At 43.0% G+C, this 19,729-nt stretch overlaps 1 protein-coding gene across 4 annotated transcripts in view; it reads right to left on the bottom strand.

Moving 5' to 3' along the window:
- Positions 1 to 19,729, bottom strand: part of PLCE1 (phospholipase C epsilon 1) — a 310,445-nt gene that overhangs the window by 8,353 nt on the left and 282,363 nt on the right. For all 4 annotated transcript variants that reach the window (XM_072739557.1, XM_025990896.2, XM_072739558.1 and 1 more), the window contains 6 exons: positions 17,535 to 17,825; positions 12,624 to 12,787; positions 10,867 to 11,128; positions 8,677 to 8,795; positions 6,140 to 6,268; positions 2,395 to 2,604 (listed from right to left, as the gene is read on the bottom strand). In XM_072739557.1, coding sequence (XP_072595658.1) covers positions 2,395 to 2,604; positions 6,140 to 6,268; positions 8,677 to 8,795; positions 10,867 to 11,128; positions 12,624 to 12,787; positions 17,535 to 17,825 — 1,175 coding nt within the window. The remainder of the gene's footprint in view (positions 1 to 2,394; positions 2,605 to 6,139; positions 6,269 to 8,676; positions 8,796 to 10,866; positions 11,129 to 12,623; positions 12,788 to 17,534; positions 17,826 to 19,729) is intronic.

Below are 19,729 nucleotides of genomic sequence, written 5' to 3'. Positions count from 1 at the left end.
GGTCATGATCCTGGGGTCCTGGGATCAAGTCCCGAATCAGGCTCCCTGCTCAGTGGGGAGTCTGCTTTTCCCTCTGCCCCTTCCCCAACTCCTGCTCTCTCTCTTTCTCTCTCTCAAATAAATAAATAAATAAATAAATAAATAAATAAATAAATAAATAAAATCTTTTAAAAAATCCTCCCACAAAGGCATTATACAGGAGAGCTTACTGTATTTTCCCCATCAGAAAATGCTTGTTAGCCTTCCTTTCTAATTTATCCCCTGTATTCTTCAGAATGTTTCTCTTCCACCAGCCCTTATTAAATATTTATTCCTCAGGTCTCTACAGCCTGTTTTCATATACATTTTATTTATTAAAAAAAGAGATTCTATTTATTTATTTGACACAGAGTGAGCGAACACAAGCGAACACAAGCAGGGCAGCTACAGGCAGATTGAGAGGGAGAAGCAGACTTTCTGCTGAGCAGGGAGCCCGACGTGTGGCTCCATCCCAAGACCCTGGGATCATGACCTGAGCTAAAGGCAGATGCTTAACTCACTGAGCCACCCAGGAACCCCTTTCATATACATTTCAAATATTTTAATTAATTATTTAATTTATTTATTTATTATAGAGAGAAAGAGAGAAAGAGAGAGAGAGAGAGAGAGTGCCAGCGGGGAGAGGGACAAGCAGACTCCATGCTCAGTGTGGAGCCCTATGTGGAGCTCGACTCCAGGACCCTGAGATCATGTTAAGAACCAAAACCAAGAGTCAGAAGCTTAACCCAATGTACCTCAGGTGCCCCTTGTGCATTTTAAGTTGGAGATGGGCATTCTGAGCCTCCACAGCCCTTTTGGCTATATGACACTCAAAACAGCCTGCCCATGTTCTCTCCTACTTGCTGCCTCCTGCTGCCCCCACAGTGCTGGGCACCAGTGCCCAAGAGTGTTGGCTCAGGACCAGCATGGGGAGTGCAGGGTGGGGAACCGGAAAGCCAGAGATGTGAGTTCTATGTCTTACCTTATCATTATTTAACCTTGTGAACCTCCATTTCCTTATGTGTGAGATGGTTTCCATTCCCTCAATTGAAAGCAGTGAGTGAGAACTTTAAACAGTGTAAGTCATTACACAACTAAATGGTTTGAAAATTCACTTACTGACATTATCACTTAGAGAGTAGTTTTTTTACACGTAGCTAGAGAATGAGGCAAGACAATGAAGAATAATAAGAAAAAATGTAGAGAGAAATTGAAGATGGCTTCCAAAGCCCAGGTAAGCCTTCTGATATTTTCTCATAAAGCTATAATTATTAGAACTGCTTGTTACCTGTCTTTACAATGTGAATGTCTGAGAGGGAGAGGAGGCTAGGGAGACAATTATATTTCTCTGCCTAAATGAAGTGTCCTTTCATGGTCTAGGGCAAGGTTAGGAAGAAAGGCAATGGCTGTGGCTCCCAGAGCAGGTGCTGTAGCTCCATGGAGGCTGTAGGCCATGTTCATAATTAGGTACACAGTAAAAAAGTAGCATATGATGCTGAAAACTGCCTCATTATCATCTCCACTGTGTCCCAACATCATGGCCTCTGATGGGCATTGTGCCAACCAAGCTCTATTACATGCCCCAAAGGAGCAATCATGTGCCCAGAGCAGGGCTTGGCTCATATTAGGTGCTCAATAAATATTGTTTACTCTAATTGTTGAACTGACCCAACTCCTTCATTATTGACATATCATGAGGCATGACTGTCTACACTGAGGCAATGACTTTATACGTCATTTTAAAAAATGGCAGTAAGCTAGTGGACTCTCATCAGTTTATTCTGGAAAAAAAAAATCAGTGCTTCATTCACGAAGTCCAACAGGAGCTAACAATGTTAGAATTGTTTCCTTCGTGGGAGTGACCACGGGAATGTTAGTGAATGTAATGTTAATTTTTACTAATTCTGGCTAAGGCTGAGAGATTATTCTTTTTCTGAAGTTATAGAATATTTTCAAGGAACTACTGTTGTTTTTACCTATAAGCACAGAACGTTTTATTAGCCAAAACTTTAGTAGGCATGAAACCAATCTCTAAATGTATAACACCAATGGGACTAGCGTGACACATTACCACGACCCTTCAGACAATGCCTCTTCGCACATAAATCAAATCCTGGACCCACCTACCCCGATGGCATGCAAAAGGAATCCTTTGAATTCTTGCTCCCTTTCTTACACAAAGGATAATTTTTAGACTGAATTTCTGTAGCTTAGAACATTCTTGATACATGCAGAAGAATAAAATCATTTCTGCACATTTACTTAAGAGGAAGAACATAAAGCAACTTCAATTACAAGAAATTCTGAATTAAGGAGGTGGCTAGTGGTGAGGTGGTTAGTCACATACTGAGTTGTTATGGTGTAGGACACACTTACTTCCTGCTGGGTTTTTAAGACAATCCTGCCAACATATCCTTCCTCTGGAAACCAGCTGCTTAAAATCTGCATGATCTCTTCTTCTGGACCGATGACTCTCTGAAATGGTTGTTTCCTGCATTCATTCTTTTCTTTAGATATAAAATATTTTTCTTCCATCAAAAAATAGTCTGTGACAATAGGTTTGGTGTCTTGTTCAGTAGTTAGAATCTAAGGAAAAAGCAAAGGCAAAACTTTAATCCAAAAATAAGCCTGTTTTATACAGAGAACAAACTGATGGTCACCAGAGGGGAGCTGGGTGGTGGGACGGGTGACATGGGTGAAGGGGGATTAACGGTGCATTTATCATGGTGAGGACCGAGCACTGTAGAGAATTATTGAATCATTACATTGTTGTACCCCTGAAATCAATACAACACTGTATGTTAACTATACTTGAATAAATACACACACACACAACCACACACACACAACCTCACAAGATAAGCCTATTTTCACAGTATTTACATAGGCTTGATGTGCCATTTATAAGTGAGACCTACTCTGTAGTGTTGCCTAATTCTTCCTGGAAAACCTCAGAACTCTCTTATATTCAACAAGGATTGTTTATGTTCATTCTGGGCAATGACACAATTTATTCATAATCCCCAGAGAGCATAACTATTTTTCCCACAGCTGGAATGAGAGCTCCTACTGAATTAAGAACTTTAGGCTTCCCAATCTATGAATTTAGCTCTCTGTAATCTTATAACACAGGACCACTGGCAAAGAACCTAGCACAGATTTTACCAACATCTTCTCTTTTCCTTGTGTTGGAAATACTTGTCTTCTAATCTCATCTGATCTAAGTTCCTGGGAATTCTCCTTTCAATTAACTCTTGACACTGTGCCTCCAAGCTTGTTTTCTTTTTTGGCTACTGACCCCAGGCGACCCAACAGAGTGGCTGAGATGAGGCTCTGGAGCCAGACAGACCCGGGCCTTGGGTTTGCCTTTAATACTTATTGGTTGTTGGGCATTGGGCAGGAGACTCAGTTTCCCCATCCATAGAATGGTAATAGTAAGAGTAACATTCTCTTAATTTCGTTTTACGATGGAGGCACTGGTTATGAAGCAGGACACAGACACATTGTGAGAACTTATTCAACACTAGCCAACATTAAGGCTCCTCTGGCTGGGATCCCTGGGTGGCGCAGCGGTTTAGCGCCTGCATTTGGCCCAGGGCACAATCCTGGAGACCCGGGATCGAATCCCACGTCGGGCTCCTGGTGCATGGAGCCTGCTTCTCCCTCTGCCTATGTCTCTGCCTCTCTCTGTGTGACTATCATAAATTAAAAAAAAAAAAAAAAAAAAAAGGCTCCTCTGGCTGATGCATTGCTTCACATTCGCCTCATACAGGTGAGGACAGAATGCTGGACTCCAAGCGGGGATCGAGAAGGCTGCCACCATCTGGCTTGGGTTAGGCAGACACTTTGCTCCTTGCCCGCCAATGATGCGACTACCAGAGCCAACACTTGGCCCTGCTTTATTTGGCTGGGAGGAAGACCAGAGTGAACTGAGGATGGTGGAGGCAGAAGATTCTCAGGAAGACACTGCTCCCTTCACCTCAGTCCTCAGTCTGTAATTGATGCTGGGCTATGGATCCTGTGGGGGCAAGACAGCTACTACTACTGAGTAATTCAGGATGTGACGCTTCCGAGAGTAGGTCAGTCGGTACCTCACCCCAACGAGAGGGCCAGCATCACCCCCTCCTCAGTTCTGCTTGATATCCATGGCATTATTCACACGAGGTGACAATAAAGTAATCGGCTTCTTTTTTATGGGTGTTCTGTGGACATATTGCCATACTTAATGTTTTCATTATAGAGTCTCCAAATCCCCAACAATACTTTGTGAGAGTAGACACTGAAGTTCATGGCCTGATTGCTTTAAAAAACAAAAACAAGGGATGCCTGGGTGGCTCAGTGGTTGAGCATCTGCCTTTGGCTTATGGGGTGATCCCAGGGTCCTGGGATCGAGTCCTACATCGGGGTCCCTGCTTCTCCCTCTGCCTATGTCTCTGCCTCTCTCTGTGTGTCTCTCATGAATAAATAAATTAAAAACAAAACAAAAACATGCCCCCAAAATGAATATTGCCCCCGCCCCCCACTGCAAAGTCTTGGTAGAGCTTCTGTTAGTCTATGAAATCTGGCACTTAAGCTGTTTCCTCGGACTTTAGGTCAATTATAAAATGGGGCAAAATGTTGCCTGTCCATAGAGACTTCCTCTCAAAAACCAGAACTATTTCTCTTGTTCCTTATGGTTGTTTGATTGGTTTTTAATCTTGACCCCCTCCCACCCCATACATTCTATAATCCCAACTACATTTCATTATACACCCTAACTTCAGAGAGAGCCCAAGGGTCACTCCTTTTGGTCACTGCTCCCTTGGTCTACCTGCAAGGAGGAGAAGGGATTCTGAACTGGGTTAGTCTGCAAGGATGTTAGGTCACTGTGCCAAGCAGGGGTGGAGTTTCTAGTATGAAGAGAAAAGACGTCACACGTGGGTTTGGGTTTGCCCCTCCTTTTGAGGAGCTGCCTCCCTCTGGATGCTGCTTTGTTCCCAGCTTTCTCACTCTGACATGTCCTCCTGTGGGGCAGTGGCCCTGCCTACAGAAAGCCGCAGAGATCTCGGGGGGATCCCATGTAGAAGCAGTATCATGTGAGGGTACTCAGGCCAGTGCTGCTGCGGGCTTTGGGGAACAGCTTATCCTTTGGTGTTAGGCCCTGTCGGCATCTTTGCACTACCAGAGGGGTAGGATCTCAAGGGTTAATATCAAGTGCCAGGGGAAGAGGGATAAGGGCAGTGCTCAACATGTAAATAAAGACCTAAATAAAGACTGAAGATGTCTTCTTGGCTATGTGCTCCAACCTGATGCTCTAAAAAGTTGATTCAACTCCTAGGATGGCAAACAAATTCCATTCAGCTTGTGTGCAAATTCTGATTAATCAGTAAGCTCTTCATTAAAAAGGGAGATGGAGCCCAGGTCTAGGCTGAGAAGCAAAGACTACCACGTTTGGAGAGCCTCTCCTTCTGATCTTTACCCTTCCTGAGCCCCGTGTTTTTATGTGTTTGAAGAAAGGTTAAAAATTCTTTCCTAGGGGATCCTTGGGTGGCTCAGCGGTTTGGCGCCTGCCTTTGGCCCGGGGCCCGATCTTGGAGTCCCGGGATTGAGTCCTGCGTCGGGCTCCTGGCGTGGAGCCTGCTTCTCCCTCTGCCTGTATCTCTGCCTCTCTCTCTCTATGTCTATCATGAATAAATAAATAAAACTTAAAAAAAAATTCTTTTCTACAGGTTAGCTTGTCTAGTGGTACCAAGTTCTCGCAGGTCATTCTTAGGGTAGATCTCAGTACTGAATCATACAAATAATCAAAAAGTAGATCACCGGGATCCCTGGGTGGCGCAGCGGTTCGGCGCGTGCCTTTGGCCCAGGGCGCGATCCTGGAGACCCGAGATTGAATCCCACATCGGGCTCCCGGTGCATGGAGCCTGCTTCTCCCTCTGCCTGTGTCTCTGCCTCTCCCTCTCTCTCTCTCTCTCTGTGACTATCATAAATAAATAATAATTAAAAAAAAAAAAAGTAGATCACCAACATGGACTTCGTGTTTTATGTGTGTTTTTGTGTTTGCACATGTGTTTACACATATACACACACACCATATATATTAGACGCTGGACTCTCCTAACCGTGGGCTTAGTGGACTCACCTGTTGGAGAAGCTGCTTTGCCTTCGTGCCTCCACTTATGGAGAAAACAGTAAAGGGCTCTGGACCTGGGACCCCATGCACTGTGACTCTGTGAGTCTGCAAACATTTTCTTTCTTCTGTATTAAACATCTGTCAAGGAAGATAGCATGGTTTCTCATTCATTCTCATTCTCATGTTACTTCTAGGCTATATTCAATACAGAAGGGCTAGTTCTTAGAAGTCTGTAGGGGACATATATATGCGAAAGAAAATCATTCTTCTATACCTGATGTGTATATTTGTGATTGAAAAGGTGATGGTGCATCTTCCTTAATAGTCTGGTGAGGATAGGGACACTTGGGTGGCTCAGTGATTGAGGGTCTGCCTTTGGCTCAGGACATTATCCCAAAGTCCTGGGATCAAGTCCCATATTGGGCTCCTTGCACAGAGCCTGCTTCTTCCTCTGCCTATGTCTCTGCCTTTCTCTCTCTGTGTCTCTCTTGAATAAATTATTAAAATCTTAAAAAAAATAGTCTAGTGAGGATATTAGCTGCATAACATTAAAATATTAATTTATTTTAAATAATAGGGACTCTTTCCATCATACTTAGGAGACTGATGATACTTGAAATGTATGTTAGTTCTTACTTATGAACTGACCTTCAACAGTGTCTCTTAAGTTCTGTTTAGGAACCTGGGTTAGAATTTTGGTTGGTAAGATGATAAACAGAATATTATGGTCTTTGAGAGCTCACTGCTCAGGCACACAAACAATTATGAAAAGCTTTTCTGTTTTAGTAAGAGCTGAGAAGATGTGTAACTCATAACTTTCTAAGCATTTTGTATATTAAGATATACTCATTAATTCAACATAAAAATTCATTGATGGAGAGCTGAATCAGACATTATGCCTGGCCCTGGAATTATTATTTTATTTTATTATTATTTCCGTCCCCAAAAAGGGGACAAAGCCTCCATAAAAACCCCCTCAAAGATGGGGATTGAGAGCTTCTGGTTTGGTGAACACTTCGGGATGCTGAGAGGCTGGTGCACCCAGGGAGGGCAGGGAGGCTCTGTACCCTCTTTTCCATGTATCTCTTCCACTTGGCTGCTCCTGAGTTGTATCCTTAATAATAAATTGGTAATAGTAAAGCATGTTTCTGAGTTCTGTGAATGATTCTAGGAAAGTCCTGAAACTGAGGAGCAGGTTGTGGAAAACCTTGAACTTATAGCTGGTCAGTCTGTGGTATCAGCGACAGCCTGGAACTTGCCACTGGCATGCGAAGTGGGGACAGTCCTGTGGGACTGAGCCTTTAACTCTGGGATCTGTTGCTAACTCCAGGTAGACTGTGTCAGAATCAAATTGAAAGGTAGGACACCCAGCTGGTGTCAGAGCTGAATAAGTGTCAGAAAAGACACTGCATATCTGGTGTCAGAAGTGTTGTGAGGAACAATGATTCATTCATGGCATGTGTGGAATCTTCAGTGCTAATCGGTATGCAGGGTGATGGACTCAGAATATGGCACTAAGCCCTACTTCAGCTTTGTGAAAGTGTCTGATTCTTGCCCTTAGGTACCAGGCAGCCCTGGCCCTGCTTCCCTGTCCTCTGCACATGTAGAGGCAGTGCTCCCTTCACCTTGGCCAAGGTGCTATTCTCGACCTTGGCCATATACTGAAGGGAAAAGGAAGAGAACCTAAGGAAATGAGGTCAGGACAGAGAGAGAGAGAAGACACTGATGAGGTGAGGGGAAGAGGAATAGAGAAGAAAGCTCTCTATTTATAGGATTTATAGGTGGCCATGGCAGTGGTCAAGCTAGTGCCATTTGTGAGCATACAGGACACCTTTCCACAGGTTGTTAGCACTATGATGAAGTGTAAGATTGATGCAACAGGTTATCAAATATGTAAAGAGGTAATCAATGGGCACCATTTTAAATTCATTTCTAAAGGGCAAGACAATGGAATCAACCAGTTAATTAAAGCAGTGCTACTTGTTTAAGTAAACAACCCTGCATTACTGGGGTGAGTGCTGGTCCAATGGTTCTTGAACTTTAGTGGGCATAGAACTTACATGGGGAACGTATTAAAACAGAGAATCTGCAATGGTGGCTCTTTCTGTGGTGTTCCCCTCCCATTTCCAAGAGGGTCGATTCTGCATTTCCCCCAAGCTTTGCTTAATTAGTGTCTTCCCCTTGGTGTTATTTTGGGCTCACCTCCTCAGCAGGCACTATCATGTACTCATTAGGAATATGGGCTCTGGCACTAGAATAACTTGGGTTTACAGTTGTGTGACCTCAGATATACTTGGCTCTGACCTTCCTCACCTATAGAATGGAGATGGTATCAATAGCTACTTCTCAAAGTTACTGAGAGGATTAACCGAGTCAGTATAGACGTAAAGTGCACAGAAAGCAACAAGTGCCGGACGTTATAGTTATTATTACTTCCATTATTACCTAATTAAGAACTCTAATGGCCCGGGTACTGTGCCACAAGAAAGCCTACCCCCAGCATAGCAATCCTTGAAAATAAGCTGAGTGAAATGGAACTTCATTACCAAAGAGGCTGGCGTGGCACTGCTGGAGGAATTTTCTTCCATCCTTCTGCTGTTTATGAATAAACTAGAGATTTCCAAGACTTCATTGTGGAGGTTTCGCAGCTGAAGATGCCGATATCCTGGAATAATGCAGAAGTGGAGAAGCTTGTTAGCCATGTACCCCAGAGCTCTGTGCAAAAGATACCCCAGGAAGGTTAATAAATGGCTAGCAGATATCAGGCCTTGAGATGGGCAGGGAGTAGCAGCAGGCATGCAGCCAACAGATGGCTTTTCATCAGCAGACTGCTGCCCCTGGGGATAGTTCTGGATTGCTTAGTGGTAACTAACTTGTCCATGTACTGTTTCTGACTCAGACTCAAGCTGAAAATCCTACACTCAAACAAAATATATTGGGAAGACCTGATCATTTCTGTATCAAGTCACCCATAGTCACTGTTTTACAAATATTCCTTTTAGAACATTTTTAGTGATAATATTCCAACAGGGGGCTGGCTAAGTAAATTATGGTGTGAATGTTTTAGTATAAAATGGAATAACATGTAGCCAGTAAAAGTGGTGATGAAGATGCATGGCAGTCAACATGAAAGGTTGTTCCCCCACCAAATCAGGAAGTGAGAACTAGTCAGGCTCAAAACACTGAGTGGTAAAAAAACAAAAAACAAAAAACAAACCACTGAATGGTGTTTTGTAAAAAAGCCTATTTGCAAAAAAAAAAAAAAAAATTACATAATATGTATATGTATGTATATTATGTAAAGTATGTAAGAATGTTTTTGCCTCTCTGTGCTTTCTCATATTTCTGCAATAACTGTTATGAACTGAACTGTGTCCTCCCAAAATTCTTATGTTGAAGCTCTTACTCTCAGGACCTCAGAATGTGACTATATCTGGAGGTAAAGCTTTTAAAGGGGGTTAGGGCCTTTAAGGAAGTTAAAATGGGTCATTAGGGTAAGCCCTACACCAGCCTAATTGGTGTCCTTATAAAAAGAGGAGATTAGCACAAAGACAGAGAGACGCCAGGCGCCATGCACAGGGACCAAGGTATAGCCATGTGAGGACACAGCGAAAAGGTGGCTGTCTTACAAGCCAGGGAGAGAGGCCTTGGGAGATATCGATCCTGCAGAACTGTGAGAAAAGAAATGTTTGCTGTTTAAGCCTCTGGTCTGTTCTAGTAGCCTGAGCTGACGAGGGCAGTGCCCAAGTACTACTTGCACCATGGAGAAGAAAAAACAGGAAAAGAACAAAATGTAGGAGCCTGTAACATGTTTGTGCCAGTTGGAGTGTGGCTGTGGGAAGAAGAATGTACTAGAACCTTCTACTCAAAGTAGACGAGCAGGGGCAGCATCCCAGGCATCTTGTTAGAAATGCAGAATCTCATGCCCCACCTCAGATCCTCTGAGTTAGAATCTGCATTTTATTACCAAGAGTCCCAGGAAACTCTGATACACTTCAAGCTGGAGGAGCAAATGCAGTGGTGCTGACTGGGGCAACTAGCTAAAGTTCCAGGAGTGCCACAGCAAAGCCGAACCCCACATCAGGCCACTGGCTCTGGCCTTTGCTCAGGACTCTCCACCTGCCCCTGCTCTGTCCCCAACACCCACCTCCAGGCCCCCCCCCCCCCCACCCCGCCGCCCCATGGTGGGTCCAACTCCACCTTTGGCCTGCCTCTGTGATGAGTACACCCTGGGCCCCCCTCCTCTCAGGCTCTTCTATGCCTGCTTAAACAAAAAAATTTTTTCAAGTAAGCTCCAGACCCAACATAGGGCTTGAACTCAAGACCCTGAGAACAAGAGTCCTGTGCTTTACTGACCAAGCTACCAGGCACCCCTTGGGCTCCTCTCCTAACATCAGTCCCTGCTTTGAACATGCCAAGATGCGGCAGGCGTTACTGGGAAGGAGCGTGTGGGAAAAGGAGCACAACCACTCCTCCCTGCATGAGCAGAAGGAGACGCTGCACTCTTACGGGATGTTGTCAATACCTCTGGTTGTAGGATAATGTAAAAGATAAATCTCTGTTGAGATGTGCTTAAACAGTGTTCAAATTTTTATCATTTCTTTGTGCCTCTTATTTTAACTTTGTACAATGGAAATTTTAAACATACACACAAGTTGAGAGAAGAGCATCAGGAACTCCAGGGCATCCATCAGTTGGCTGCAAAAATTATCACCATTTTGACAATTTTATTCTACCTCGTTTTAAAGCCTTGAGGGGGATGATTCTCTGAGCGGTTATGGCTGAGCTATTGTTTTCCACAACTGCAAAACGCAGGAATATGAGATCTTCAAAGTGAACCCGGAAGAGAAACTGTTCATTCCACATGGGGTTCAAAGTGTTCCGGTGGATGGGTTTTGTGCGGAAGTGGCAACTGTCCAGGGGCATGCCCAGCACGTCCACTTCGATACATGGGCTTCCCGTGCTGCTACTTGGGCACACGTTTTGACCAGAGACAATCTGAGTGGGGAGAAAAGGATCAAAGTCACTGAAGATGCAAAAGAAACAAAGCAACCTCTGTACCTCATTCCTTCCCTTCACCAAGAAAGAGAACACTCTGGAATGAAACGGGGTAAATGGTTAAGAAAGCTGCTTAAAAAAAAGTGATTGTCATTAGGTAATCACATGACTGGAATAATGTGAAAGCCTATTTTGTCAACAGCATTCACCTGACTGCAACCTTTCAACTGTAAAAACGGCCAAATACTTTCAAAAACCAAGCAGTTAAGATAATAAAATTTCTCAAGAAGGCAAGAGAAAAGGGGACTGAAAGCAATGTCACTGAGAACTGGTTATTGACATTCTGCTCAAAATGTTTTAGGTGTCTATATTTGATATACCTCAAATCGTTTTCTTAAATAGTTTAGTTTTGGAGCAGGTCACAGGGAATATTGTTAAAAATGATCCACTACCTTCTGTAAGTAGATGGAACTATGCTCAGTCCAGCTGAAATGGTCAAACAGAAAGGGGCTGCTGCCCTGGTCTTGGGGGCAGAGAAAAGCACTATAGGAGGAACACCTGTGAGCAGGTTCCCCCCCCACCCCGCTGCTCCCCATAGCCCTGGGGCTCTGAGGCGTCATGAGCACAGGCTGTCCAGCAGTCTCTGCAGAGGGACAGACAAGATGTGAAGATGGAGAGAAAAGGTAACTTCGTCCTTCCCTGCCTTTCCTATCACCATCTGGTGGGTTTTTGTCTCTATCAGCTTATTGGGAGGGAAAGAGCAGTGAATAAGTGTGGGTAATAAGCTACCGGGGCTGAGCTGTTAGGGGGCAGCCTGTGGCGTTCTGATGATTAGTAAATTAGGTAATAAAAGGAACAAGGAGGGGTGCAGGGCTGATAGAGGTTAAACTGTAAGGAGAAAAAATATTTATTTGATTTGTATATTGAGGCCTGTCTGATCTTGTAAGAACTTGTCAGAGTTTAAGATGATCTGCTCTAACCAGGAGCTTAATGTTTACAGGATCCCACTCGCAGTTACAAAGCTCGGGGGCTGGAGGATAGAATTAACATTATCAGCATGCAGGTGAAGCAAGGACCTCATAAGTCCACCTACTGGGCTCTGGCAAATATAGGGCCTGGTGACAGTGTACCTAAACCAGAGCCACTGCTTTCTTTTTCTTTACTTATTTATGATAGTCACAGAGAGAGAGAGAGAGAGAGAGAGAGGCAGAGACACAGGCAGAGGGAGAAGCAGGCTCCATGCACCGGGAGCCCGATGTGGGATTCGATCCTGGGTCTCCAGGATCACGCCCTGGGCCAAAGGCAGGCGCCAAACCACTGCACCACCCAGGGATCCCGAGCCACTGCTTTCTGAGAGGTAAAGAAATGCTTTTGGGAACTAAATCTGCCTGAACAAAATTGTGACATGAGACCTCTGTGATGCCTTGAAGTCAAAACCAGTTCGTGTTTAGGAAGGCGTACAGATCTATACCCTGCCAACAGAGGCCATACTTACAGTTAAGGAATACACGGCAGGCTCCATGTTGTCCAGGTCTCTTTCCAAGGGTGAAAACTTCTGGTACATGGGACAGTTCTTGTCCCACAGAACGGGGGGTTTCAAAACATAACCACAGCCACCGTTGGCCTCAAACATGGCAGCATTTAAATGTAAAGGGAGATCTGCAGAATAAAATCAGTACTTCTTGTTACTTGGTGGCTCACGCGTCATCTTACACATTTACTTTTAAGTTCAAAAGAACTTTGTATCAATTCTCCCCTAAGCATGAAGAAGAGATAAGCGCCTATTCATGGCTTAGACTCACTGCGTGCCAATTCTGTGCCAGGTTGTGTCACGCACCTGAGACACAGCTGCTGACATGACGCAGACTCCATCTTCACGGAGCTCATGCTCCATCCCATGTTCTTCCACTTAAAAACTCTTGCAAATAAAAATTCACAACATCCATCCAGAAAAATATTCGAAAGACCTCATTTTATACTGAGGTTTAGAAAGGAATAATGGCATTTTTTTTTATCCCCAAGCAACAAACATTGCAGACAATTTTATGAACAATTCTTGCTTTTCCAGATATAAGATGAAATCTTAGTAATACAAGGCTAAGAGAATAGCCAGAAAACCATACTTTGTCTTTGAAATCTCCATTTCAACCGATAAATTGCAATACTTTTTTTATAATTGTAGTTCAATATGAAAACAAAATCATTATTACATGTGATTCACATCATGTTCACGATCCCCTCAATCATAAATGCCTGGAACTCTCACAACAGCTTTCAGAATTTGTGGCCAAATTTTATTTGGCATAGTTCTTTGATGAACGATTGGATCCCTGCACTGTTTTGGGGCTCTTACACACTCAAATACTCATCTGATGGCGCAAGTCTGTATAAAAGTTGCCCAAATGAGCAAAAAGTTTGTCACACCTGACAAATGTTTCCTCTGATAGATTCTTCCCATGTGCAGAGTAAACTTTGCTACATGGACCAACCTCAAGGAAAAGTGTAGAAGCCCATGGAGGAATGAGAAAGTTGGCTTTCACTTGTCTTGTGTATAAAATGTTTCCGTGTATGTGGAGTTGGCTGAGGCCACATGCAGGAATTTTGGGGGGAAGATGTCTTAGACACAAGAGAGCTCCAGGGGTCCTTATCTACAAAATTAGCACACTGGACCCAACCTTTCAGGCCCATCCAGTCCCTTGCGACTGAGCCATTAAGGCAACAGAGTGAAGCAAACTAGCCTATGCAGATGGTAAATGTGAAATGGATAGATCCTACTAACAAAATTATAGCAACTCACTGCACCTTTCCCATGCACCAGCCCCCGTTTTAAACACTTTGTGTGCATCAGTGCCTCCATAACCCATGAAATAGCTTATTTTAGTATTTTCATTTTTATAGATGAAGAAACCAAGGCACAAGAAATGAAAAAACTCAAGGCACATGGCTAGTGAGTGGTGGACATCAGAGTTCACACCCAGACAGACTGACTCATCTTGAATACCAAACCATGTAATATATATTATCTTAACTACCGAATCTTAACTACTGAAGCCATATAATCTATATCTCACAAGGGTATCATAAAGATAAATAAGATGATGTGTGAAGGCCCCTACCCCAGCATGTGGCACATAGAAGGTGCTTGATAAAAGCAGCCATTAAATATGATTATGAAATCAACACCCATTTGGGGTTGAAATCTGATTTTATTAGCAATGTGTCTATCCTTGTAGCTTTCCAGAACTTTAAAGCACTTTTCCTTACCTAAAATCTCATTGGTGATCCAATATGTGAAACAGATCCACGCAGAGCTGCTCATTTGGAATAAAGGTGAGACCTTAAATCTAGTCCTCCTACGGTCCTGCAGCTGGTTCCAAAACTTCATCTAGGGCTATAGTTTTAAAACCCTTGTTCTAGCCACGTGGACAGGATGTGCAGGAATCTGTGTAACCCCATCATCCCTCTCAGCCAATGCATCTAATGGCAGATCAAGCATAGCATTCCCTTTATGGTCTTTCTTCTTTTAAAAAAACTCTGTATTAAGTAGCCACCACTCTCATAATATTTATCTTTATGTTTGGGGGCTGGAAAAGTCATTAGAAAGAGTGTGACAATCATTTAGGAAAGTATAAGTATTAATAGAAGCTTGTCTTTTAACTAGGGCTAAATGTCTATATACTTGTAGATCCTAGGACATGACGCAGAAATTGTTCTGCCCCAGATGGAAAGAGCTTTGAGGGACTACTGCCAGCAAAAACCAGTCTATCTGCACACCAAGCTCAGACAAGTTTCCCAACTTAAGAGTTGGTTTTACTGAGGAGACCTGGGCTACACCTGGTTCTAGATTACTGCAGACATTCAGGAGTTGATGGAGCCATTAGAAATCTCTGGGTGGCTCAGTGGTTTAGAGCCTGCCTTTGGCGCAGTGTGTGATTCTGGAGTCCCAGGATCGAGTCCAATGTTGGGCTCCCTGCATGGAGCCTGCTTCTCCCTCTGCCTGTGTCTCTCCCTCTCCCTCTGTGTCTTTAATAAATAAATAAAATCTTAAAAAAAAAAAAGAAATCCTGGGAAGCGATCACCCTAAGTCTGTGGACACCCCTTTGGGACATCAGGTTCCCTGAAATTCAGGAAGGGGTAAGGTAGATGATCCATAGAACATATCTGGAGGCTAAAGGGACCCTGGGAGGGGGTTCTGTTATTTGGTTGGGGTCATTTCATAGAATATCAAGCACTTCCTAACCTGGAAATCCTTTTCAAGAATTAAAAATAATGATTCCAATGTTGACTCTTATCAATACGGACTTGCAATTCACAGAGAAGTACCTAGGAGAGATCTGGACCAAAAATCATGAACCATAGGTTCAGACTGCAGTGGGGCTTATAGAGACAATCTGTTTTGGCTCAGTGCAGCATGCATTTCTTGAGCACCTACTGCATGCAAGGTCTTGACCTGGCTCTACCCCCCAGTTTGAGGAAAAGAAAACTATTTTTACAGATAAACACCCTGAAACTGCATGTAGTTGTGGTTCGTCCAGCTTAGGCAGATGTTTATCATTGTTTGCCATATTGAAACCAAGAGAGGATATATGGCAGTACTCCCTTCTGGGAGTTGGAAGGTTTTGCAGAGAAATGTTAAGGATGAACCGCACGATACAACCATCTGCCTCTGCTGAGTAGGTAAGCTCCAACACGCTCTCTGGCTTGATTTGGGCCAGAGGAGAAAGCTTCAGGGGTGTGTGGAGGCTGAGCTGCAGTCTCAGTGTGTGTTTCATATGGCGGGGTGGCTCAAGGAGGGATAATTCCCGTGTTCCCTGTCGCTGTAGCTCCCTTTGCCATCAGTAGAGCCAGGATGTCTGCAGCAGACTTGGCACTTCAGGAGAAAGGACACATACCAAACTAAATGCATTTCCATTTCCTTGAGAAAACCATTTTGCTGGTTACTTCACTTTACTTAAAATATTTCAGTATCATGATAACCAAGGGGACCAGTGGACACAGGGCTAAGGATGGGGCCAGAGAAATGAACCCACAAGCCACTCGGGACAGACTGAAAAGAAACTTTTACAACTTTGAAAATATTTCATTATTATTTCCACTTGAGAGTCCAAATCATACTGTTTTCATAACTTATCAAAAACACTTATGATAGTTAATGTTTGTGGAATGCTTTCTATGTGCCAGGCTCTATGTTGAGTATGGTACTTCACTTGCATTGACTTATTTAATATCAATTGAAAGAAACAAATATGAAAGGGCAAAAACACAGGACTGAAATATCTGACCATGTCTGCAGGGTCAGCCACAAATGAATACTGCTGGTGCTAGTGCCAGTTTGCTAGGTGGTCCCAGGACTAGCGCTGTGGTTTGACATTGGCAGGAGAGAGGGCTGTGTTTTGGTTGATGGGTCAGCATGGTTAACTAGGATCTGATTCAGCGCACATGAGAGGATTGGGGAGGCCGCTCGACTATTCAAAGGAAAGACTCTGGTTTTTGAATGAGCTTCTAGGAAACACTCCTCTTTTATTCTTTATCTTCTGTAGCTCCCTTCTTCCCCCCATAACCAAGTGGAAACAAATGCTTTATCCTCTAAACTCACAGAGTCCTTGAGTCTATTAATTATAATTCATTCTTGTTGAGCAAATTAATCTCTTTCTGCCTTGGTTTGCCCATCTAACAAACAGGGATTATACAAGTAAGCTACCTCATAGGGTTTGCGAAGATTAAATGAGATAATAGGAGGTCAAGAATTCAGCTCAGTGCTGGTGCACAGTAAGCATGCCATAAACAGTAGCTCTTACCTGAGGTTTAGGTGTCATCAGTTACCCTGTTATGAGAGTCTCATCCACAGTAGAGAAACACGGACACTACTCTCACTGTTCATGTGGTTCATATACTGGTTTCCTTTGTGTTAGACAATCCTAGGGCAATGACCATCATTCTCTATTTCAATCTCAAAGGGAAGAGAAGAAGCTAAAATGATTTTACTTTGCCAAGTGTTTGGAGCCACACTAGTTTTTGATGGCAAGAACAAGAGCTTAGCAAGAGAATTTCTTAAGAGGCGTTACCTCTTCTCTACCCCCAAAGATCTTGAAAACAAACTGGACACAACCCTATCAAGAGCAGTCATATGTCTAAAAATGCTTTAAAAATGGGGCAGGAGCAGGAGATGATGAGGGACCCTTCATGGTTCCTATCTATTGCCTTAATCAAAACACCAAGGACCCAATTCCTTATCAAATTCACTTCTGTTGTTGGTCCTCTGTACTTTAACCCTCCTATATGGTATGCCCCATGTGGAATCTTGCTCCCTTTAAGCAATCTTGTTTGTTGTACTACGTTTGCTGAAATAGAAGACGCAGAGGAGAGAGGTGGAGAGGCACCCTGCTGGGTGAAGCAGGCCCATTACCATCTGTCTGGTAGTTGAGTGCCACGAGCTGTATCCCATGGAGCCAGAACAAGAGAGGATTGGGGTTGGAGGAGTCGATGCGTGTGGCAGCCGGGTAAGTCCTCAGCAGCTGACAGGCAGTGTGCTGGATCAGTTTCTGAGAATACCTGCGACACAGACGTTTGGCGGCATTTTCATTCAGCGATGAGATATGGTAACATTTGGGAGTTCTAATGATAGCGCTGAGGGATGTGGTTGGGTTGAGGGGGGAAGAAGATTCCTCCCACGCCTGTCGCATTCCTTCACAGGAACCTAAACCCCCCAAAAGATTAGCCCCAGATTAGTGCAGAAAACTTTAAATATTTTAGAAAGATAAACCTGAACATCCCAGTAGGCAATCATAACACATAACAGATTGGAATACATCTTGCCTGTTCCTTGTGAGTTAGTCTACTACCTTGAAACAAAATGATAGCTATTGTGTTTTAAGATGAGTGTAACAGGGATGCCTGGGTGGCTCAGCGGTTGGGTGCCCGCCTTCGGCGCGGGTTGTGATCCTGGGATGTGGGATCGAGTCCCACATCAGGCTCCCTGAGAGGAGCCTGCTTCTCCCTCTGCCTATGTCTTTGCTTCTCTCTCAGTCTGTGTCTCTCATGAATAAATAAATAAATCTCTTTTTTTAAAGATGAGTATAACAACACTAATTTAAATCAAAAGCCTGAAAGTCCTCTGCCTCAGGAGCTCATCTATTCTATGGATAAATTTGCACAAATACGACAACCATATGTGTCCAAGGGTGTTCACTCTAGCATTGCTTTTTTTTTTTAATTTAAATAACTAAAGAAAACCAAAACCAAAACCAAAAACTCCAAAACCACCCATTACCACCACCACCACCCAGGAAGCAACCAAAATGTTCTACCAGCAAGGAAGTGGTTTAATAAATGACAGTATGCCCACACAGTGGAATACCATGCAGTAAGGTAGATATGTATAGAAAGCTATGAGGAGAGTTATAGAAGTATAAAAGTTATATATGTCTCCTGATTTTAAACTATACAACAAAGTTATAGTAATCAAAACAATATGGTACTGGAATAAAGTGAGACACATAGATCAGTGGAACAGAATAGAAATAGAAATAGAAATAGAACAGAATTAGAAATAAACCTACTTATATATGGCCAACTGATTTATGACAACAGAGCCAAGAATACACATTAGGGAAAAGATTGTCTCTTCAATAAATGGTGTTGGGAAAACTGGTCAGCCACATGTAAAAGAATGAAACTAGAGTATCTTACACCATACCAAATAAATGAACTTGAAACCATTTAAAGACTTGAATGTAAGACCTGAAACCACATAGCTCCCAGAAGAAAACAAAGGCAATAAGCTTCCTGTTGAATTTTTGGCTCTGACTCCAGAATCAAAGGCAACAAAAAGAAAAATAAACAAGTGGGACTACATCAGACTGAAATGCTTCTGCACAGCAAAGGAAATCATCAATAAAAAGAAAAAGCAATCTATGGAATGGGAGAAAATATTTGCAAGTCATATATCCAATAAGGGGTTAAATATTCTTTAAGTATATAAAGAACTCAAGTAACTCAGGAGCAAAAAAACCGAATTTGATTACAAAAATGGACAGATGATTTAAGCAGACATTTTTCCAAAGAAGATATAGAGATGGCCAATAGGCACATGAAAAGATGGACACCACCAGTGATCACCAGGGAAACGCAAACTGAAACCACAAAGAGATATCACCCGTTGGAATGTCTATTATAAAAAAACAAGAAATAACAATTGTGGGAGAGGATGTGGAGTAAAGGGAAACTCTGTACACTGTTTGGTGGGAATGCAAACTGGTGCAGTCACTATGGAAAACAGTATGGAGTTTCCTCAAAAGATTAAAGATAAAAAAAGATTAAAGATAGAAATTCCATATGATCAGCTATATCACTCCTGGGTATTTATTTGAAGAAAATAAAAACACTAATTCAAAAACATACATGTACCCCAATGTTCACTGCAGCATTACTCACAATAGCCAGGATATGGGAACGACCTAAGTGTTCACTGAAGGGTGAATGGATAAGGAAGATGTGATTATCTATCTATCTATCTATCTATCTATCTATCTATCTATCTATCTACACACACACAATAGACTACTACTCAGCCATAAAAATGAAGGAGAATCTGCCATGTGT

The sequence above is a fragment of the Vulpes vulpes genome, chromosome 15 (assembly GCF_048418805.1).
Source record: "Vulpes vulpes isolate BD-2025 chromosome 15, VulVul3, whole genome shotgun sequence".
NCBI classification, from domain to species: Eukaryota; Metazoa; Chordata; class Mammalia; order Carnivora; family Canidae; genus Vulpes; species Vulpes vulpes.
Note: the sequence above shows the minus strand (reverse complement) of the source record. Positions and strands in the feature narration are given on the sequence as shown.